This window comes from Peromyscus maniculatus, chromosome 3 (genome assembly GCF_049852395.1).
Source record: "Peromyscus maniculatus bairdii isolate BWxNUB_F1_BW_parent chromosome 3, HU_Pman_BW_mat_3.1, whole genome shotgun sequence".
NCBI lineage: Eukaryota > Metazoa > Chordata > Mammalia > Rodentia > Cricetidae > Peromyscus > Peromyscus maniculatus.
The window spans coordinates 137,475,130-137,498,992 of NC_134854.1; the positions used below are offsets into that span (position 1 = coordinate 137,475,130).

General features: G+C 49.1%; 1 protein-coding gene across 1 annotated transcript in view; it reads left to right on the plus strand.

The window, feature by feature from the left end:
- The window catches only part of Syn2 (synapsin II), a 146,818-nt gene extending 128,919 nt beyond the window's left edge, over positions 1-17,899 (plus strand). The window contains exons 11-13 of the mRNA XM_076567636.1: positions 10,088-10,148; positions 13,994-14,246; positions 16,993-17,899. Coding sequence (XP_076423751.1) covers positions 10,088-10,148; positions 13,994-14,246; positions 16,993-17,128 — 450 coding nt within the window. The 3' untranslated portion in view covers positions 17,129-17,899. The remainder of the gene's footprint in view (positions 1-10,087; positions 10,149-13,993; positions 14,247-16,992) is intronic.
- The last annotated feature ends 5,964 nt before the right edge of the window (positions 17,900-23,863 follow it).

A 23,863-nucleotide genomic window follows, 5' to 3' on the forward strand; every position in this document is an offset into this window, starting at 1 on the left:
TGACCAGGCTTGCTCTGCACTTTCCCCTGACTAATGAAGGTCTAATAACCTTAAGACTTACACAGTGGATGAGATGTAGTTCTGCCCAAAAGCCGTTTGTGTCCTGACTTGAAGTGGTGACTGAATTCCTGCCTGAGTGGTGTCTTCTGTTAACTTCCTCCTGAGTCTGTGCTTTGACCCCAGGCTGCTCAGAAGCCAGCAGACACCCAGCTGAACAGTCTGACACCTGGCAAGATGCAGTGATGGCCCTTAAGCCACAACTGTACTGGTCACATTTCCAGACCCTGTTTTCTTTAGATAAGGACACTCCACTGATGATTGAGAAGTCACTGTCATTCTAAGCCCAGGCTCACGGACCAGTCACATCTTTAAACCAGCTGCTTTCTTATTCCTGTGATCCTGCCTCCTTGCCTTCCTGTACTTTACCTGCACCAATCTGTTTCTAAAACCCATTCTCCTCCTGTGATCTGGGTCCCATCTCTGGCTTTAAAGTGCCCCTCTCTTTTTCTTCATTAGTTTATCCTTTTTCAAATGATCGCATCCATATATAAACATCTCCCATTAAAAAACAAAGAACCATAAAATACCCTTCAACCCCTGTTCCCTTCTAACTGCTGCTCAATTCCTCCCCCACTGTTTTACACACTGTCACCTCTTTATCATGCCACATTTCCTCCTCAGTCCACTCCAGTCAGCTGCCACCGCCAGCATCCCCCTGACATTGCTCTTAGCGGAGCCATCTCCATCAACAGTTCTGATGGTCACTTCTCTTGCCGTGGCTTCACAGCAGCATTTGGGGCAGCCGCCTCCTTCAAGACACTCCTTGACAGGCCTCTGTGAGGCGCCCTTGCTCACTTGTCTTTCTGCCTCGGTGGCTTCTTGTCATGCGTGTGTGATGACGGCAGAAACGGACAAACACGTCTGCGCATTTCCACAATGTCAGAATTTATTGAACGGCAATAAATCCACAAGGTGCAGTGCTTTCAATGGACACAGTCTGCCTGATAGCCCCACCTTTCCATGGTCACCTAGCTAAGGCAACGTAAGCTCCTCCATTGCGATCTTCATTACAAACGTTAACTCTAAGATCGTACATCACACACCGCCCAGTCTCTCTCCCTGTGCGTGCTCGTGGGTTAGAGAGCGACCGCGGCAGGTTAAATCAAGAGCTTTCCAGAAGGAGGCTGATAGGAATGTAAATAAAAGTCCGCACTGACGAGATGAGGAACCCAAGCCTCGCTGCTGCAGGGAAGAAGCTGGAGAAGCAGCTGTCACGTCAGCCACAGGTGTCACCTGCAGCTCCAAGAGTGGAGTGTGGAGCCGAGCTTGACTGCAGGGGTGAAGGACAGGAGAGGTCTAGAGGAAGGAATAAACAGGTCTAGGTCACATGGGCAGAAGGGAGTCGAAGAGCCATGTCAACAGTGGGGACTGGGCTGAAGCTCAAGGATAGTCAGGAGTCCTCTGTCTGCATACACACGCTGGTCAGGTGACGGGTTAGCGAGGTATTACCATCGCTGTTCTGGGTGTCTACCCCTGGGCCCAGTGAGAGAGTTGAAGCCTTTCTTGTCTGGTGTGTCTGATAAGTTCTTAGGCCCAGTTTCCCTGGTGTAATTTAACACACCCCGATAAATCTATAAGGTGGTATCTTTTTAACTCCAGGAACAATTCCCTTGTCAGGCTATGCCACATAGACGGTGCTGGCCAGAAGGTGTTGTGTGGATATGCATCCAAGGGCACAGGCTTCCTCCATCTTCAAAATGGAGCCAAAAGCTACTCATGAAATGGAGTCCCTCAGGGCAAGGCACAGTCTTAAAAAAACAACTTTATACAATGTAGAATAACTTAAAACAGAGCAGCTGTTAGCATTGACTTAACATTTCCTTCCCAGCTTTCTTTTCTGACCCTCCCACTTCTGATAAATCTCTAGATGTACCCTGAACTTGTGAATTCCCTGGTGAGCTGGGCCAGCCCCTGTCTCTACCCTGCCTTGAGCACTCCTGGCGATTCCAAGTCCCATGTCTAAGGCCTGCTAACACCTTTGCTTGCCTGTCTGAATACAGCAGAGGCAGAGCACAGATCTTGCATCTCTACCGACATCTTCTCCCTTCCCTTTGCCTAAATTCCCCCAGGCTGGTTACACAGGCTGTCACCCAATCTCACCCCTTGCCATCGTACATTTTGTGCTCTGTTCCTAGCCACGCTAGTCCCAAAGGCCTATCTATCTCGTTTAGCCTCTCCCTAAAATGTCTCCCCTCCTTGGCTTTCGGCACAGCTCACTGTTTGGTGCAGGGACTTGGACGACTGTCCAACGTTTCTTCAGTCATCCAGAGTGGCCGCTGCTTAGCAGCGGCTCCCCCTCCCCTTCACTTGCGTCCCCCCACTTCCTGTCCTCGGATTGTGTGACGCTTTTGTCGGTCACTTCTACTAGAAGGCACACACTCCTTGGAAGCTGGAATCTGTTCACCGTTTCATCTCAAGGGCTTAGCGACGCCTCTAGACTCTCCTCTCCATGGAAAGGACTCATGTGGGGCTCTGCAACTGGGATACTCCTGGAGAGTTTCGATCTCGTGTGACTTCATCAATGTAGTGCGGGCCTGTACAAGCGAAGAGGCCATGGCAGCATCACTAGGCAATGTAATTTCATGAGCCCACCATCATATACACGGCCGATCATTGAGCTAAATACTGTCATGCAGCTCATACCTGAATGTCACAGGTGTTCTAAAAAGGGCGGTGGAGAGCATTTGCCCAGGTTGTAGTCAGGTGTCTCCGGAAAATGTAAAGCACAGTAAGTAACAAATGTAAATCTGTTTTTAATACCTCTGCATTTAGTAGCAGCTCTTTACAAATGACAAGGGTACAGTGTTCCCCCTATCCAGGCAGATCTCTCCCACCACCTCTGTAGGCTTCGCACAATGTGACTGACCATACGTCCCTGTTTGGAATCAATGCCTTTAATGGCCCTGTCATCCTGTTTGGGGGCACGTGCCTAGATCCTAAGGAAGCCTTGGTAGTGTGCGAGCAGAAGAGATAAAAACCAGGAAACATTGCCTGGGTCCCAACCCGCATGTCGCGTCTCCTGCCAAGCCCCCGCGTGTGTCACGCATGCCATTCCTCGGTCAAGCCACTCGTGTTAGTGTCTTTTGTGACCGTGGAACCAGAGGCTGAGAGAGAAAGAACTCCTAGCTTGCATTACATGGCCCTATGGTCTGCTCTGGGCTCAGTGATATCAGTAATACAGAAGAGGACCAGGACAGACTTGTGACGAGCTTGTCTGTCCCTCTTTCTCTGTCCACCCCTGTTCTGTCACCAGAGCATTCCTTCCTATGATCAGAGATTACCTGCAGGAGGCTGGAGGGAGGGAGGAGAGGAGGGTGAGGAGTGGGTATACCGTGCCTTGCTGGGAGCCCGCCCCTTACCTACCTGGAGTGGATTAAACACGGAAAACGTAAGCTGCTAACTGCTCTGCATCCTTCCAAGATTCAGGGAGGTACTGACCACATCACCAAAGCTGAGAGGGGAATAGCAAAGCTTGATTTGGCTGTCCTAGGCTTAGTCTCAGCCTGGCTGGCCCTCCAGGCTGCCCCAGGCAACTGAACCTCTGTCTACACAGGGTATGCTGTTCCCAGGGTGGCAGTGACACCTGGTGGCCAACGGTTGCAGAGCCTCTGTGGTCTACACAAAGGGAGCCTCTCTCCCTGTTACCCTCCCTCCCCTCCCCACACTCTCCCATCCCCCAAACACATTCAGTCCTTGAGAATAGGGAATTGCTTTCCATTTCATCTCTAGGGCTTTGGAGAAACCTAGCACCTAGGGCTGCTGGATGTGTCAAGAACAGCTAGACAGCTGGGAAATCCCTGAGAAGTGTGGGGTGTGTCATCAGGGTCTAGACAGGCCTGAAGCTGGGGCTCTGGAGAGAGCTGAGAGGTGCTTTCCAGACCTCCAGAAACAAGGGAGAGACAGTCAGGTCTTGTCAAGAGGGCTTCCTTGTCTTCATGCGCTGGGTTTTGTTTGTTTTCATGTCTCTTCATTGGCCTCACACTTTTTATATTCCTGTAAAATCTTCCAGGGAGAAAAGACCAAATGATAATGCAGGAATTTCAGATGCCGAGGAGTGAAGCAAGGCCTGGTATTTCTTCAGTGCTCCTTGGTTATGCATTTAGCCAGCTGCCTACGTGGCTTGTGGGTAAGACGCATAGAGAACTAGTTTAAGACTAGGCCTTTGGAAGCATTGATGTGCATTTGGTACCTGGGACAAGGCGAAGCTTTCTTCTCCCTGAGCTGACCATATTGCACACTGGATGTTGCTTCTAGCCCAAGGGTGGTAGTATACCAGGATGGATTCCAGGATGTGATCAGAGGAGAGACCAGGATGTTGGTGGCTCATCTACGCCATGGACTGTGGCAGAGGACGTAGTTCAGCTGGTAGGGTACTTGCATAGCACGCATGAAGCCCTGCGATCAGTCCCCAGCACAGGCACAAGCCAGGTGTGGTGGCATGCCTGCAATCCCAGCATTCTTATGGTGGAGGCTGAAGTTTATCCTTGGCTACACAGCAAGTTTGATGCTAGCTTGGGATACATGGGACCCGGTCTAAAACAAAACAAGTTTAAAGAACTGCAGTTGGCTGCCAGCTGTTGCCAGGAGCCTATGACTCAATGTCTTTAGCGTTCTGATGCCGTCACGGATTAGAAATGGTCCCAGAGGCAAATCTGCTGGAAGACAGGCTCTGACCTTGTATAAGTAATCGACTCACCGATACCGAGAGCAGAAACTGTCGCTCTGGACCATGTGACTGTCACATTAATGTTCAGACCTCAGCAGAATAAGCTGCTTATTAGGGAGGTGGAGAAAGGGTGGGTGGGAGCTGATGGAGCAAGTAAGTCTCAGAATCTTCCAGAACTCTAGTACTGTGCTCCAGGCTGCATGCAACCACCAGACCTGGGAGAAGTAGTGGGAAAAGTTCAGATAAAAGGACTGAGGGTCTGGGGAAACGGCTCTGTAGTTAAGAGCACTGGCTGCTCTTGCAGAGGACCCAGGTTCAGTTCCCAGCTCCCAGCTGTGTACCAGAAGATAGTGACACTTTTCTCTGACCTCTGAGGCACCAAGCACACACATGGTACTCATACATACATGCAGGCAAACACTCATACACGTAAGATGTAATAAATAAACTTTCCTGGGAGCTTGTAAGTCCAAGGAGACCAAGACTGAGAAGGGATCTCTTCACTCTGAGAAGTGCAGCCCACTTAAGGAAGGACACAGCTGTCCCTCGGATCCCACATCGGGGCTGTTTCGTTTGTCCTAAGAGGTAAAGTTAGGACAAACCAAAGCCTTCCTGCTTCCCACAGCAGGACTGGCTTCAGAGAACGTGTTCCCCAGTGAGTAGAAGCTGAGAACTCAAGGAGATTGGGGGCAGGTTCAGATAAAGCCACCAGTGACTAGATCCCTTAACGAACTATTAAGAGAAACCGGCTATTTTGGGACTGTCTTTACTTTTAGGGACATCTTTAATCACTCGAAACTGACATTCTGACCTAGGGTGGCCTGATCCTCAGAGCCCCCACAGGACTTGTGGCCCCTATGGACCATTTCTGGTGTCCTCAGGTTATGGGAGGGCCACAATCCCGGCAATGGTCTTTGCCAGCAGAGTGGTTCCCCTGGGAGGGAAGGAGCATCAGCTCATCCTTGGATACCTTTTATACCCTTGCAGAGGAAGGAAGGGGGGCAGTAGCAAGGGTGAGTCCAGAAAGGTCTCAAGGTGCTGAAAACATACTGTCCCCTTTGCTCTGCAACCTCCTGACCACATTCCTTCCCGCTGCTTCATTCTCCCTGGAGTACTGGACCGGGGAAGTGAGGCCTGGGGGAACTGATCAGAATAGTTCTGTGGCGTGGCCAGCAAGGAGCTTGGCCTGGCCCCTTTCCTGGGGCCAGACCCTGGGACCCTTTCCCAATTTCCTGTCTCAGTTATGCTGAGCAAGCACAGGCCTTCCTCCTGGTGGGGGCAGCTGGTGTTAGGCCAACAATTCTCAAAAGTTGAGTCACTCAATGTCTTTCCTTCCTCAGCTTTCCATCCTGTTGGGGCCTCACTCAGATAGGAGCTCCTCTGCCAGTCTGTCTAACAAAAGCCATAGGGTGGAAAATTAAGAGGTACCTTTAGTGAAACCCCATAGATCCATAGCCATGGGCTTGGTTTTTCTCCCAGGCCAGTGGTTTCCTCTCCACTCATCTCAGGAACCATTTACTCTTCCTAATCTGACTTTTTTTTTTTTTTTGCAACTGAGTATATCTTCCAAAACTAAGGCATTGATAGGCCAGAGCGAAGGCATGGTCTAAGCCAATCCAGAAGCCTCCATGTAAGAACTACTGTGCACAAGATGACATGAAGCCATCCAGCAATGTCTTCTCCACTGGTGCATGATGTTCTCACACTATAGAGTGATTCTTATTTAAATAAAAGCAATTAGGTTGACTTCGATCATTCACTGGCTAGGAATGGTTTATAAAGCTTGTCTGTTGTTTTAAAGCCTCGAAATGTGAGATATTGGGCTAGTGATTCTGTGTTTGTTCACGTGTCAGGAAAGACAATGAAGATGATTACCCCGAGTCACCTGGCTGCTAAGGAGAGCTGGATCTGACCTACCGCTCTGGAGGCTCTGTGCAATGCCGTGTACCATGGCTTTCTGATGTGCCTGTGAGGGCACAGGGGAAGGAAAGAAAGAGAAAGCTGGGCATTTGTGGTACATAGGAGGAAACTTGCTCTCCTCCCCTCATAGCTAAATGCTCGGCCTGTCAACCCGAGAGAGAGTCTGCGCTTCACCAGTGCTTCATGGGACGTTCATCTGTCCTGCCCCCTGGCTCCCTTGATTGCTAATCCCCGTAGACCCAGCAGAGTAGGACATCAGCCTGGTTAGCCTCTATGGGCAGCAGCACACTCTCCTCACTGAGTCCCCCACGCCTGTGCCTGCAGGATGTCTCTGTCAGGCCCAGCAGCCCTGGGGCTTTGCTTGCCTCAAGACTGAACTGCTAAGAAGGGCTTATCTCTTACCCCAGTCGTCCAAGGAGCTGGGGAAAAAAATGCACAAGGAATTAGTGGAAGCCTGGAGCTAGAAGAGCCAGCAGAAGTCATCTGCCTGTGACGACTTGTATCCCCTGTGCAGTGTCTCTGGCCAGAGTTTTTCAGTGCTGGTTGGAGAGCCCGTGGAGGGAAAGTCACCACTCCCTAGGCTACCCTGCCCGTGATTCCCACTGAACACTGGTGCTGCCAGGGTCACATCATTTAAGCCGTGGCGTCTGACCATTTGGGGATTCAGAGATAATCTTGTCAAAAGTCACACAAGGAAAGCTGTTTGCAGTCTCTCAAGCCCTTATCTCTTCACAGACTCTGCCAATGCACCCCTTTAAAGAGGTGCCCAAAGTGGTGACGGTGCTTTCCGATGAGGCTTGACCAAGCCAGAAGGCAATGGATCTGCTTCTCTCCCTTTCTAAGACACAAATGCACCTTCAGCCACATCAGTCTGGGCAGTGGCACCACACTGACACCCTCTAGCAGTCACCCCTCAAGTCCAGGGTATCATGGGGCTCCTTCGGCTCCCTCCTTTCTATGTACTGGTCACAGGAGCTGCACTAAGCATTCTTACCTGTTTGAGTCAACCCGCTTCCTGAGAGCACCCGGGCCGCTCAGGCTGACCATAAGTTCCTGTCTTGGGCTGGCTATGGGCCAAATTTTGGCAGTGACGCCAGAGTGGCCAGACTTCTGTGGAATTCAGCATCCCAGGAGGCTCTTGGTGACTGGAGACAGATCCCGTGGTAGCCAAACTCCATAGGGAATAAGCCCTCAGCTTCTAGCAGACAGCAGGCTTGTGGGAGGAGTCAGAGTGTCTCAGCCTGGCAAGGGACAGTCCTAAGGGACTCTCCTCCTGGCCTCCCTCAGCCCCTGAGAAGTCTTCAGTCCACAACCTCAGTGGAACCAGGGACAGGAGAAGCTCTTTAGGCGCCATCAAGGGTAGCCAAGGCACGTTCCCAGGCTCTAGCCCTGAGGACGGCCTCTGGGGCCTCTTCTCCCAGAGCTTTGGGAAGGGCACTTTGGGTTTCATTATATCCTTGAATGTCTCACATGTATATTTCTGTGGCTGCAGAGAGCCAGGATCAGCCTGCATGGTGAGTGCCTCCTGTGAGGCCTGAGGGAGAAAACGGGCAAGAACAGTCTAGAAGCTCCATAAATTGGACTTGTGCTGCCCTATGCCTGAGAATCTGTCTTGGATAAGGCGAGGCCATGACACTGGACATGTGGCCTAGAAAAAGACTGGACAATAAGGTTTGGACCAGAAGGCACCGGTGCTTTTAGGACATGTAGGGAACTGAAGGCTAGAAAGGTTGATTCCAACAGAGCTGAAGCAACTGGGGGTGTTGATAAAGCGGTATCTACCACATACAGCTGTCGTTAGGTAGGGGAGAGAGACCACATAGAGGGCCCGGCATAGTTTACCCGGCACCCAGCAAACACCCGAGAAAGTTGTGCCACTAGAGAAACTAAGTGGCACAACTGGTGAGAGGTGTTAGGAGGGTAACAGTGGCCACGAAGAAGAAAGATCAGACGAGTTGAAAGGATTGGGAAACTATTGTGTGAGCAAAAACTGGTAACTGCGTGACCAAAGGTGGTAAATGGAAGACAGTGCTGGAGGGAAGAAGCCAGGAGCTCTGGTGGGTGAATGGGTTGGGTGGCCACCAGCTGGCTTAGTGTGTGTGTGTGTGTGTGTGTGTGTGTGTGCGCGCGCGCTCAGAACAGGGCTCAGAACAGGCCTCCTACACCCAGTGAGAGTGCTTGGAAGAAGGGGCTGGAAAGGCTGGTTTCTGTGGCGGTGCTTAAGGTGGTCGACAGGTAAGACGGGCTTCCCTGCTGAGAGGCACCCAGGACAGGTCAGAGGTCATGCCCGTTACTGTATAAAGTCCTCTACAGCTGGAGGTGTGGTGTCATTGTCAGGAGACTGAGATCCTGGGAAGGGAACACTTGCACCTCTAGGGTAGGAGCTAGGAACTGGCCATGGGAAGCTGGAGGAGAGAAATGGCCGGACTCAAGCCCAGGGAAGTGGGAAGCAGGGGGAGAAAGGGCGCTGGTGTGGGAAGATTATCTCCAGCCACGGTGAGGGGCCAGGAGAGGGGAGTGAGAGACAGCGCGCAGGCACGTTTAGCCCACTTCCCAGCCCTGGGTGGGGAGGTGCGCTCTGACATCACCATCGGCCCACTTGGCACACCTTGGCTTTAGAGAATGTTTCCGGTGCACTGAAGACAAGCTCCAAACGTGCCTGAAACACAAGTGTGAGACAAACCACGTCACGTGCATCTTTGGTCCTGTCAGGACATAATCAGAATCCCAGCTGGGAGGAGAGGAAGCGTGGGAGCAGAGCCACGTCGCTGGGCAGACTATGATTCTGCAGTTCGAGGCAGCAAAACAACTTGGCCTTGAGCACTTTACCAGTGTTAGCATCCTACCCTTCCTCCTGGGTAAGAAGGTTCTGAGAAGCAAACAGCGGTTCCTCCTTCAGGGCCCGCTCCCTCAGGTGGTGCAGCCTCTCCCCAAGAGTGGTCAGACCCCTAGTTAGCCACCCCCCCTCCAACTGAACCCATCCTGCAGTTCATGCTGATCAGAAAGGAGCCGCATCTAAGCTCACACACCTACCCCACCCTCCCCCAGTCCCTCTTACCTACCCTCCCCCAGAGCCATGTACAGCCCAGCAGCTTTCCTATCAGATGCTGGGCCTGTAAATACAAAGTGAACCTGGATGTCAGGCCGTGTGGTGTGGGAACAAACTTGAAGTTCTAAATAGAGTAAGTCTACAGTAAGGAATTAAAGGGGCTTGAGGATGTCTTAGACTTCTGTCAGCAGTTCCAAGCCCCACACTGTCTACTCCCCAACCAGCCACAGTCCAGAGGCTGAGGGTCCTAGGAGGTCTGGAGGTCCGAACGTCAGGACTTTCTGAGCAGATCCCAGGGCCCCGGCGCAGCCTGGCCGCTGCACTTCTCTCTGGCGTTTGCTTGGAACTTTGTTTTTTATCTCTTGCGGCTTTTTTTTGTTTTTGTCTTCCAGAGTGGAACACTTAAGGAACCGGACTCCAGCAAGACCCCACCTCAGCGGCCACCCCCCCAAGGTTGTTTACAGTATATTCTCGACTGTAATGGCATTGCAGTAGGTCCAAAACAAGTCCAAGCTTCTTAAAGTGATCAGTAGCTCATTTTTCAAAGCAGAAAATTTAAGCCAAAAACAAAAAGAAGAGAAAAGAAAGGAAGGCGGGGAGGGGAGCGGCAGACCGCCCGGCCGGTCCGCGGCTGTGTCCCCTCAGTGCTGACTGGACTGTTCCTCCTATGCAGTGTCAGCTTGTCTGGTAGCTCACCTGTCGCTGTTTGTGCTTGTAACGCTTTTTACGTCTTCTGTGTATAACTTGTGGTTCCAGGGCTGTTTGTCAACAGTGTACAAAAGAATTGTGCCTCTCGAGTCCAGTGTGACCGTCTTCTGGGTGGGTTGACAGTGTCTTACAGCGGCACACAGTGAGGGGTGAGGTCTGAGCACTGGGGCGGATGGGGGAAAACAGCCACCATAAGGGCAGCCAGGCTTCTCTCCTCCTCTCTCCTCCTCCCCCAGGCTCAGACTCCCCTCCTCCCACTCACCTCCACGAGTGCTTGGGATCTTCAGTGACCTGTGTTTTACTTCCTCCCTGCATGACTAGGGTAAATAGATAGCACTTCTAAGAGATTTCTCAAGGTCTACTTTTCATAGTTCCATCTGTTGAAGTTGAAGACATCCATCTTTTTCCCCATCCGCTCCCATCTGGTGCAGTTTGAGTTTGTGTGAGTAAGCTGGCTGTGCCTGTAGAGCTCCTGTGTTTTTAGTGACAAAATACAAATTTCCAGGAATGTGTTCTGTATTTTATAGACCCGTGTTCCCTTCATTTTGATTATTAACTAGCTACAAGGTTAAGAAACTAATAAGGGGCCGCCAATGTGCAATATCCAAGTGATCTCCTAGTCTCTGTGTGTTGATCCCGGTGCCTGCGGCTGTTTCGTGGCTGCTGTCGCTGAGCTGGCCATGTGTGCTTCTGTGGAACTGGGGCTGCTGTGTATTCCTCAAAGCTTGACCTGTGGACGGAGCTGATTCTAGTCTAGCAGTGTGGAACAGAGAGTGCAGGGAATGACTGACAGTCTGAGACGGAGTTGATCATTCCTCAGGCTTCCTACCAGGAGACCAAATCAGACATGTCTCCTGTCACCTGACTGGGCACTCTACCTACATAGCTCTGGGCTTGAGCTCTTTAGTTCTTAGTCTTGGCCTCTTTAAAGAACCCAAAGCAGGGAGCTTTCTGGACAAATCTGGCGCAGATGTCTGTGTGCGTTGGACAGAGGCCCCATACCTTGGAGAACCATTACCTGTGTCTGTCCTTCCTTCTGACAAGGAGCCTTGAGCAGATGACGTAGTTGTTAATTAAGCCAGAACCAGAGGGTCAGTGCCTCATCTCGCCACGGACAGGGCTGGAATGGGTTCCAAGTGGCCTTCTCTAGTCCCACAGCCCATACGGGGGCTCTTGTCAGCAGTCTGCCTTTTAGAAGAAATGCTTCTGGCTCGACTTTTACATTCCCCACCTCCGTGGTGACAGGGCCAGGTTCTGGACTACCAGGTCTGAGGAGTGAGCAGGGTCGGTTGTATGTAACTGAGTCAAGGGGCACATGCCCTGGTTTCTCTTTTGGTTTCTGGAAAATTCGAAGGCTGTAGAAAAATGTGTATAGTGTGAATGTTGTCATCTGTGACCCTTCCCTTAGATAAAGATGGTAGTCAGTCAGTTGTAAATATATACATATATGCACTTTCAGGTGGGTTAAGAATCAGGTCCTCAGACACCTCCTAGTCTAAAGAAATCCTCGAAGAGAGCAAACAAACATTTCTCAGAATGGAGGAATACACTTTTGTTTTTTACTTTTTTTTTTTTTTTTGTCCAAGTTGTGAGCTGATGGTGGTGTTGCTTCTCTGCATGTTATCAGTGTGTTACATCCAGGTGCTTTTCATGTGACATTTGTGAGCCACAAATACAAAGTTGCCATTTGAATTCAGTCAGGCCCCAGGGTGGTGTCAGCCAGGGCCTCTCAGGTGGGGGTTAGAAGCTGATGACCGCTCCCACTGCCACACGCAAGCAGACAGCATCACCTGACTATCACGTGCCCTCCGGCAGCATGCTAAGGGACAACTCTGTGGCCTGGGGGGCACTTTTGTCACAGTGTAGGGTTTCTGTTCAGGTGTTCTGTTCCCATCTCTTCTCCAATGTTGTCCCCCCACCTCCCGTTTTGTACTGATCTGGCTGGGAGGTGCTCTGCTCAGCCGATGCTGGAAGTGTGACGAAGCACCTCTCTTTTGTGATTCTCTTGTACAGCTCAATGTGCAATAAAGGAAAAGTTATATCTGTCTTCAGTGTTAAGTTGTAAAGTTTCTGGCTATTCGATTACCTCTGTACAGGTGGGCAAGCACTCAGGTTTGTGATACAAGAGGCTGAGCTATCAACCCCAAAGAGATGCTGATGCAGTAACAATGCTAATGAAGGCATAGTCTTGGCGTCAGACTTCAGGGGACAGAAGCTGGTTACCGTGAAATAATTGGCTGATCATGTAGTTACCCGATGTGGCTTTGAACTCCTTAAACGTGCAGAATCCCACATATCTTACATATGTATTTTTATGTGTAACAGGCCCTGCTATTAAGTGGTGACTGATGATAAAGGGGAGCCCATGTCATCTAAAAGAAATGAGCTAGTAATCCTGGGTGCACAGTAGCCTAGGCACACTCTGCCTCTGCAGAGGACATAGGAGTGTTCTGGTTTCTAGAAACCAACAGGACCAGTCTTAGCTATGGCAGGCCCATGAGTGTAGACTCTGGGATTGAGGTGAGAAACTGGGTTTTCCAGGACAATTAGGAATCACTTTTACTCGTCAATGTGTGCCCATGGGGTCATCTTTTGACTTCAAAGATGTGCAGACCCCTTCCAGAAAGTATGAACCACACTTTCTGTCCTTCACCCCCTAGACAAAGGAGGGCTTTTTTTCTCAACAGGCCATCTAACTGATGGTTCTGTGTCTCATGCTGGGTAAAAGGTATGCTGTTATTAAGGGGGCTGTTTGCCAGACGGTGCCCACAACATCCCTGGGGGAACCTGGGGTTTGAATGTCTGGAGAATTTCCCCACACACCTGAGCAGTTTGTCATGATGGGGCCCTTGAGGATAGCACTCAGGTAAAGAGTGCCTGGGAAGAAAGGATTGATCCTGGTCGTGGGAGTTAATGCACTAGCGAAGCCCAGGTGGGATGGGTGTGGTAATGAGACACCTGCAGGCTTGGAGCAGGATGAAGGCAGCTCCATGGAGACAATGTCAGTCACTGAGGATCTTAAGGCACAGAATCCTTTCTGAACAACTTTCTCATCCATTATCCTCTTTGAAACAACTGCTATCTTTAAAAGATAATTGTAGGACCTTTAGAGGGTTTATGGTCGGGGAAACTGAGGCACAGAGAAGCTTGTCATCTTTCTGGGGGAAGTGTCAATGGTAGAGTATTTTCTCAAGTGTTCTGACTCCTGCTCTCTCCTGCATCTTCTGTGTAGATTTTGGGGTTTCTTAGGAATCCTTAGAGCAAGGTGGCTTCTTCTTGAGGACTTCTAGGAAGTAGAGCCGAGGCCCTCTGTAAGGGAGCTTCACTCTGTGGGGCTTCCCAGTCCTCTGCCTTCTTCCCTGCCCTTCTGACTTCTGCTGTGACTAAGATGCCGAGTCTCTGAGGAGGAGCAAACAGTGATGATGTCTTGTCTAAGGACTCCCTTCCCAGCCCTCAGAGCTTTGGGTAGCTACCTAAAATATCACTTATCCTATTAGCCATGATCTAACCACACCGTTTGAGATAGAGATTCTACTAAGGAAACCCTTTGATACGGTTAAATTATGAAGTTTTTCTTGTACTGAACCTAGGGGGCCCTGGGCAACCCCAAGGAATGCAGCCCTCAGGCAAGGTGCTGCCTCCACGTCGGCTCCCTTCGGGACCATCACTGCCACCTTCTTCCTCTTCCTCCTCCTCCTCTTCTTCCTCTTCCTCGGCTCCTCAGAGGCCGGGCGGCCCCACCACCACCCACGGAGATGCATCCTCCAGCAGCAACTCCCTGGCAGAGGCCCAGCTACCCCAGGCTGCTCCACCACAGAAGCCCCAGCCTCACCCACAGCTCAAGTAAGCTAACCCAGCAGTTCCTTACCCCTTTCCTGTCCCTCCTCATGGGCTGTGGGCCTCTGACCTGCTACAGAACCACCTTCAGGTTGCCACAGATAGTTGATGACTTTGGGAGGGGTTGGTGGTGGTGACGGTTGTGGGTGTTTTGTTTGTTTGGTTTTTGCTGTGTGTGAGAAGAACGGCTAGATTGACTTAGGAAGGGAGAAAAGAGGGAAATTAAATCCTGCCTCAGGTTAGGCTGGATGCTCACACCCACTGCTTTCTTCAGGAGGAATTACAACAGTCCATCTCTGTCTAGCCTCATGCTAACTTGAGACTCCCACTCCTTTTTTCCATATGCGTGTCTCCTAAACTTAAAAACAAACAAACAAAAAACCCAAAGTCTTTCCTACTTCTGACTCAAGGGTGTGCAATCAGCAAGGCTGCCCAAAGGGAAAGGGAGAAATGCTTAACTCTATCTCAGCTTTTACCTTTCTGGAGGAAGTGTAGGTAGCAAAGCTGGTAGCTGGTAGTTCAAAAGAGATCCATCCTCCTTGGTACCCTCATTCTCAGCGGTCAGCCCAGAGGCCCCTCCACACTGTGCTGCTGCACAGAGACTTGTGGAGCCCTTAGAAAGAAGTAGTTCTGTCTGTCCTTGGGAGGGTGGTCCCAGTGCAGCCCGCTCTGCCCACTCCCCAGAGCCATGCATGCCAGCTTTAATATTGCTATGCAGACTCTGTTACCACTCCTAGCAGGCACAGCGGCAGCTCCAGGGACATTGGAGTGACCTACTCTGCTTGTAGGTCAAAAGAAGTGGTTCTCACCTGTGGGATATGACCCTTTGCGGGGTCAAATGTCCCTTCCACAGGTGTCACCTAAGATATTTACATTACAATTCATAACAGTAGCAAAATTACGGTTATGAAGTAGCAATGAAAATAATGTTATGGTTGGGGGTCACCGCAACATGAGGGACTGTATTAAAGGGTCGCAGCATTAGGAAAATTGAGAACCACTGCTTAAAAGTGATGGACAATAGTGAATCTTCAGAGAGCAAGAGAGAGGCTGTGTGTGGACTTTCAGAGTCCAGGCAAGCACCTGTGAATTGTGCACACAAAAGAAAACTTTGCTCAGAGCTACTCATCTAAATCAGTGGCAAAGCTGGGGCTTGAGTGTCCGGATGGTCACTTCTCCAGGTCACACACAATAGAAGAGGCATGGCTACTGTTGTTCTCCTGCTCAAGCCAATAGTACTTCTTATATCCAACTTGCTGTCACCTCCCCAGTTCAGCAGTTTGTCCTTGCTGAGTGGGATCATCACAGCTGCCCTGGCCCCAGTATAAAAGCAAGCTTAGGGGTTGTCATTACCTCTGGCTGAAGCTGACGAGCAGAGCCAGCCTCTGGTGATGAGCTGGAGGCTTGTACCCGGTGCCCTCTGTTTGTGCATGCAGAAGTCTTCTTCCCAGCATGCTACGGCTCGTCACCAGCCCTAATGAAAGGCAGGACACCTGTCCACAGTTCCTGTGGGAAGAGAGAATAACACACAGGTGGGACTTTCCTGGATGCACCCAGCATTTAGGAGAGGGATGGAGGTCCCAGAAGAGTACTAGAGCCAGAAAGACCCAGTGGGAGTCAAGAGACAAGCCAGGTCGCCGGGGAAGCCAAACCTCACGTTTCCTCCTGCATTGTGGCGTGGCTTCCTCCCAGCCTCCAGCCTTCATCGTTTTTTCTTTCTGAATCATTTACTATGAAAAGATAAGTTCTTAAAATGTGTGTGTGCATCTGTGTGTGTGTGGAGGGATATTGCTTAATAATCATGGCCCAATAAAGTATCTCTTTTACTCCTATATACCCCGAATCCCACAAACCTCATATCAAGGTTCATCTGAGGAAGGCTACAGGGGTGACTGTGACCACAATGAGAACAGGGACGTGAGGCTAGAGATGTAGCACAGTCAGCAGAATGCTTGCCTAGCATGCACAGAGCCCTGAGTTTGATCCCTAGCTCTGCATAAAACACGGTGTGGTGGTACATTCCTATCACCAAGCACTTAGGAGATAGAAGTCCAAGGGGATATTCAGCTACCCAGGGAGTTCAAGGTCAGCCTGAGATACATGAGATCCTATCTTTAAAAATAATAATAAATGCAAGACCATGAAAATAGAGGCATTAGACTCTGTGGATCAAGCTGAAGGTTCCTTTGAAATAAGAGAGAAACAGGAGGAACCAAGAGGACCCAGAGGTCATCATCCTACCAAAATCTTCATGCCACACATGAAAATCCCAGGGCCAGAGTGACACATGGCTTGCCTGAAGCCACTCTGTGGCAGAATCAAGTCTCTGAAGTTGAGTCCATCTTGGCAGTTGATGAAAAAGAGGCCAGGAGCCCACAAGTGCTGGTATCTGCTTTCCTCAAAGGAAGAGGGTGTGAGGTGCCTAGATCCGTACTTAGAAATCAGGGACTTTTAGCCTCAAATGAAAGACACAGCCTTTGAGTCACCCGTTCTTCCTGTTTCCCCTCTCGCTCTCACCCTTCTCTCTGGTCCCCACACTGCTCCCATCCCTTCCTGTTTCAGCAGCACTGAAGTGAGGAGGAAGTAGCCAAGGGCTTCCTAGTGCCTAGCACAGCCCTCCCAGCCATCTCCTGCTACCCTGTTCTCCCTGGGGAGGGCGTGGGGAGTTCTTGTTGTGCACCCTCCTGTCACAGCCCTTCACTGCCTCACGAGGAACACCCTCCTCATGTTCTCTCTGGTTTTTATCTTCAAGCAAGTCGCAGTCCCTGACAAATGCGTTCAGCTTCTCTGAGTCCTCCTTCTTCCGGTCTTCAGCCAATGAGGATGAAGCCAAAGCGGAGACCATCCGGAGCTTGAGGAAGTCCTTTGCCAGCCTCTTTTCAGATTAGCTCTCCAGATACACGAGGGCGCCCGGCCCGACCAGGAAAGGCATCTAAGACATTCACCAACAACAGTCTGCCATGTTTGGTGGCCATGTCCCATGACTTGACATGTGTGGCCCTTCCTCTGCTCCTTTGTGCTCAGTAATTTGTGCAGCCCAGAAATGACCAGGTGACAGTCTCAGGGCAGGTGCCTACCCTGAGAGGGACCGACAGGAGAGGAAAGGGCTGTTTCCCTGTAGTCGTAAGAGCTTTATTCTGAAGTCATTGCCATTGTGAATTTAGTGGCCTTATTGTGACAGAGCCATCGTGTCTTATTCTCCCCTGTGAAGCCAGGACCTCTGGAATGGAGGACTCCTGGCAGCTTAACCCAGCTCAGACGCAAAACTCAGCATGTCCTTGTAGTCAGTGCTACCTGTGGGAAGAATGTACTTACCTAGAAGTTATATTGGCTCTGAGTTTTAGGAACTCCCCACCAAAAGCTGGGTGTCCTGCGGCACCCGTGGAAAGCACACTCACCTGACCCTGCCCTCCCTACACTGTTGTGGTGGTGAAGTTCCTTGTGCCCGTTGAAACAAGAGAATAAGGACTGCAGTGTCTCCTCTCCCCTTCTGGAGAGCAGTCCTGGTGTGTGAGCTGCAGTAACCTTGACCTCCCAAAGCTGTGCTGTAGAAGAGAATGCATGCCGCTATAACAGCAGTCCGCCAACCTTTGTGTCCCTCACCTAATGAATGTCAAGACCTTGGTGTAATAAAAGCAGCAGCATTAACTGGCATTTGATTCAGCCCTGAGGTTCCCTGTCTAGGTTGAGCACATACATGGGGCATGCAGGTGTGTTTGTGAGTAGGCAGTGAAAAGTCCAGGAGGGTAGAGCTACTGTTGTTGTTGTTGTTGTTGTGTGTGTGTGCGTGCGTGCGTGCGTGCGTGCGTGCGTGCGTGCGTGCGTGTGTGTGTGTGTGTGTGTGTGTGTGTGCATGTGACAGCAGGTGTCTGTGTCTGTGTTGAGAATGTGTGCCTGTACCTTAAATCACATACCAACGCTCCTGACAGCTCCCCGGTGGATCTGTCTCCCCTAGAACCACCGACTTTCCATCAACAGCTTGGCATTTCTGCCCATTTGACTCAGTTCGCAGACTCTAATATGCATAACACCCCTGCTTGTATGTCAGCCAAGTTAGACCCACTCTCCTATCTTTCATCATTATCCTCAGCTAACGTACACAAGGTAGGGCCAACAAGACAGAAGCAACCAGCTCTGATGAATGTGGTCCCACAGCTGTGGCTCAGGAGCCCTGAAGGTCTGCTGCTGGGGTGGGGTAGGCTCTGAGGGATTTTACTCCGACTTCACCGTGATTCTCTGAGGATGTTTCCAAAGACTGCTAATGCTCTGAAGTTCAATTCCACATTAACACATGTTTAAGAAAAATCAGTATGTTAACACTTTAGCTACATAATTCCCTGCATGTGATACGATTTAACAAGTTAACGCTCCTTAAAATGCCACTGTCTGACCCCTGCTCACAAGCAGGGATTCCAGGAGGTCAGAGAATGAATTTTGGTGGCACCAGGTCTCCTTTCTGAGTCACATTTATACCATGTTTTAGGGTCTAAGGACTGAGGCAGGTAAGACAAGAAGTAAAATCCCACCTCACCCATTGAATGGCACCTGATGGGTGACATCCTTCCATTCTTCCTTGCACAGTACAGACAGCCAGACAAAAGACAAGGGGAGTTGGAATCCCCTCTCCCTCTCCCTCTCCCTCTCCCTCTCCCTCTCCCCCTCTTTCTATGCTGGGGATGGAACCCAGGGTCTCAGGACCTCACTCATGCTAGGTAAGTGCTGTACCTCTGCCTGCATCCTAGGTCAGCACATGCATTCTGTTTTTATTCCTGTTTGTGTGTCTTCATAAGAAAATTGAAGATCCGAAGAAGATGTTAGATCCAAAACTTAGATGTATACCAAAGTAAACGGTAACTTGAGGATGTCACAATGCAAAGGGGTCTGGTCTAAAGCCAATGAACTATGGGAAGGGAATTAAGATATATCTGGGGAAACAGTGGAGGAGAAGGGTCACAGATCTTAGGTTTTGTTTGAAGAAATAACAGCATATCAAAATTCCCTAACTTGTTGAAGGTCGGCCAGTTGGTCAAGTGGTGAAACTAAGATTTTAAACCCCAACAATAGGGGTTCTGAACATGGTTCCTCGGGTACAGCACCTGCTACACAAGTATGAAGACCACAGTTTGGATCCTCAGAATTCGTGGAAAAAACCCGGGTGGGTGTGGTAGCCTGCCTATCATCCTAGTGTGTGGGAGGCAGAGACAGGGAATCCCGGAGCAAACTGGCTACCCTGACTAGCTGAAACAGTTCTAGATTCAGACAGAGACCCTGTCTCAATATGCAAGGTGGAGAACAAAGAAAGAAGACATCCAGGGTAACAACCTCAGGCCTCCACGTGTGCTCACATGTATGCGTGTGTGCCAGCATACATGTGCTCACAGCAGATGCATATGCACACTACAAAGAGAAAGCCAAGCAATAGCACAGTAGGGCATATGGCCTAAATCACTTTGCTATATCTTATTTAATCTTTCAGGGTCAATAGGAAAGAATTTTTATCTATTTTTCACAGTGTAACCACATAATACAGTACATACAAACCTGGACAAGAGGGAAAGGGGGTGAGAGGTCGGTGGACTGGTTTCCAGTGTTGACCCATTGGCCTAAAACCATGAGTAACATGCACTGTGTGTCTTATTCTGATCAAATATAATTCTGGCTCTTAAAAAATTACTCATTCTTCCACATGTGATGTCAAAACCAAAACCACAAGTAGCTTATTTAGAAAATGAGTCACCCTGGAGGGACTGTTGGGGCAACAGAATGGGGGAAGGAGCATTTACCATAGTCATGCAGTGCCCTAGTCCAAGGGGTACAGGGATTCTACCCAGCCCCACTAATAGATCTGGACCAGGGGTGGGGTGTCCCACTGAGAAACAGACCTCTTGGTATTTAAAGAAGATGGTCCCAGAGACTTGGAAAGCAGTACCCCACAATAGTCAAACATCCAATGAAGAGTGTGAATAAAATGATCAAAAGTTGGGTCAAATGGTTGATCCTAATCTGCTGTAGATTCATAAGCTTTTGGTCTGTAGGCCAACTGTGGCTGCCATGCAGATTAGATTACCTCTCTGTGGCTTATTAGAATTCCCTCTGACATCCTCAATTCAGATGAATAAACAGAAAACTTCATCCCTGCCCTTGCGGGGCTCCCCATCTCCCAGATCAAGGTGAATAAATTCTGTTCATTATGTATTTGTTGGTAATTCTTTATTGTGTACTTACTAAGTTCAACAAAATTCATGAGTACAGTATAAAACTGAGTTACCCAAGGTTTCTGCATTCACAAAATCCACAATTATCAGGGAAGATGATGTGACTAGAAATATTCTGTCCTAAGGAATGCAATCATGGTGTCAGCTTGGAAAATAATAAAGTTGATAGTATCAATGAGAATGTGGGAAACTCTACACTTACACATTGCTCATGTGAGCATGTATGGGCCCTACCGCTGTGAGGGATCATTTCCATCATCCAGTGCCCAGCTATGCCTTAGGAATCTTCATTTCTGAACACTTCTGGAAACTTCCTGTACACAAGGAAGCAAACAGAAGAATATTGGTTGCAACATGGAAAAATAAAGAAACAACCAAACATGGAAAACAAATAACTGTCCTTCAGGGAGGAATTAAATCATATACTGTGACTCATTCATAAATAAGAAGACTTTATGAGTTAAAATATGTGAGGAATTCAGATGAGTTCTGATAAGATATGGAAAGAGAATGAGTAAGGTGAATTACGCTAATGTAAGATTGACAACAAGCTGTACGTGTCTCAGTGGAGCATATGTCTAGCTCCAGGTCAGAAAAGCCTACGCAGTAGGTAGGGGAGAGCTGGGAAGAGTCCACAAGATTGGGAGGCCTGTCTGCTGGGGGAGAAGTGGATGCAAAGAATTCACTGAGTTTTACAGTTGAAAGCAGCGACTAGTCTTACCGCCTCTTTACAGATGAGAACATTGAGGCCCAGTCACTGAGGACATTTACCACAGTCCCGAAGGGAGTTAGTGACATAGAGAAGTAAATGAGCCCTAATCCTGTCTCCATGGTCATTCAGAGCATGTCCTTCTTGAGACAAGTGGAATGGGTTTCGTTTCCAAGGAGAGGTGTCTCAAGGCAGGTCACAGGCGGGTGGAAGTGGGAAGACAGTGTTAGCCCGTGGCAAGAGCCTGAGTCAAATCTAGTTTGTATCCAGGCTCTGCTAATTATTGGCTAATTGATTTGACCTTACAAGTGATTAGCTTTTCTGTCTCAAGTTTCCCTTTTCTTGGTGAGTTGAAGGATTCAATGAGCTAAATGTCTTCTTCTAACAATGACTGTTTCTGAGACCATCACAATAAATCCCACCTCTGTCTATTTAAAAAAAAACACCCTTGTCAGCACCCAGACCCCTTTCATATGACTCCTCCCAAGGTAGCCAAGTGCCTTTCTCCAGCTCCCAGATTAGTGGGCCGGCCGCAGGGCAATTTAAGCCCAGCTGAAATGACCTGAGGCTGTAGCCCTCGAAGGAGAATTAGAGTTGAGGGTGGACACCTGGAGAAGCAGCTGCAGCTGCCAGGCTTCCCGCTGGCAATGGTATATTGTGAGTGCACAGACGCAGGCACAGACACACACACGCACGCACACGCATGCACACAAACACCCCAGCAACCTTTGCAGGTATAGGAATGAATATCCCATTAGATACTCAAGGACTAGTACATTAAAAAGAGAGGGTCTCACTATGTAGCCTTGGTTGGCCTAGAACTCACTACATAGACCAGGTTAGTCTTAACTCACAGAGACTGATATAGCTTTGCCTCTCAAAGCTTTTTTTTTTAAAAGATTTATTTTTTATTTTTATTATTTTTAAATGTGTATGTATGTATGTGTGTGTGTGTGGGGGGGGCACATTGTATGTGAATGCTGGTGCCCAAAGAAGCCAGAGACCTGAGATTGCCCTGGAGCTGGAGTTACAGGTAGTTGTGAATCAAACTCCTAGCTGAGCTGGGAACTGTACTCAGGTTCTCTGCAAGAGCAATGCAGGTGCTTTGCATCCGAGCCATCTCTCCATCTCACCGTGGACCCATTCTTAGGCACGCCTCCTACACCGTCACTCCCACCATGGTTTGGATTCCTCCAAAGCAATCCCTCTGGGAGACTATGTATTCTAGCAAGAGTGCTGCCTAGGCGCAGAAAATAATTGCCTTCAGATCTGTTGTAAGTACATTATTTGAATTTCTGTGACTTTCAGAAGATCAGGAATTTTCAACCTAGGAATCCAGAGATTTCCTTCATAAACTGCTCTGTGCATTCTGTGTGTATTTTAGCAGAGTTTTGACATACAGAAAATAGGAATTGTCAATAAGAATTGTTTTAGGGAGTAAATTGGGATTTGAAGGAAACAGTCTCTCTGGGAATCAAATCAAAGGGTTTGGTCTACATTAGAATGTGAGGTTCAAAGTATGATGTGATCATAAATGTGTGAGAATTTTTTTTAAGACAGGGTCACATAATTGAATGCTCTGTTTCCCCTTGTACGTCTCCATGGACTTCAAGCCTGTCGACTGTAAATATGTAGAAAAAGAATGCAATTAGCCATTCCCTCTGGTTGATCCTCTTGTTCAACCCATCAGCTTGAGAATTTGCTATTCCCATCACAGCCACACACTATATCCACTCATCCACCGGGCTGTATTTTCATGTCTCTTCTTCTCTGACTTTGTGGGCCCTAATTCCCCTCCATTTTTATCAGGGTGATGATCTGACACGGTGGGAGGGACCATTGGAGACCTGGTACAGGGGTCTCACCCCATTTGTAGATGAATGCTCCCCAAGAAACACTTCTTTGGCCATTTTCAGCCACTTCCATATCCATACCTATCTTTTCTGATAAGAATTTCCACCCATCAGCTAACTCTTCCAGGCAGCTCTCAGCATAAAGCCACAACTACTCCAGAAGACCAGGTTAAGTTCCATGACCCTGCTTAAAAAAAAAAAAAAAAAAGAAAAGAAAGGAAGGAAGAAAGAAAGGAGGAAGAAAGAAAGAAAGAAAGAAAGAAAGGAAGAGAAACTTCTAGTTCTAAATCTAGTTTTCAGGGGAGGCTTGGCTCTGTTGGATTGGTTCTGGGACAGCAAAGGTTTGAGTTCTTGACTCTCTCTGGAGGTCCATGATAATGACAGGAAACCACAAGATTAGGTCCATAGGCAACTCCAAAAAGAATGAACTACCCAAGTGGAGATCTCAAACCACCCTGGTCCTTGGTTAGCTTAGGCAGTAGACTGGAATAAATTTAGGATGTTCCCTTTGCCTTCAAAGTTTCACTAGGGTTGACACACCATAACCCTAAACTAGAGACTCTTTGGGTTTGAACAGTTAACATTAATACAAAGGGCTCAGCTGGTAGGGTGCTTGGCTAGCATGCACGGAGCCCTGGGTTTGATCCCAGGCACTGTATATGGTGGTGCAAGCTCAAATCCTCAGCATTTGGGGGGGGGGGTGAAGGTAGGCTGATTAAAAGCCCAAGGTCATCTTTAGCTACATAGATTGAGGACATCCCGGGCTACATGAGGCCCTGTCTCTAAAACAAATGAACCAGCATTATAGCAAATAACTGTTCAATATAGTCCACATATTGTTAGAAA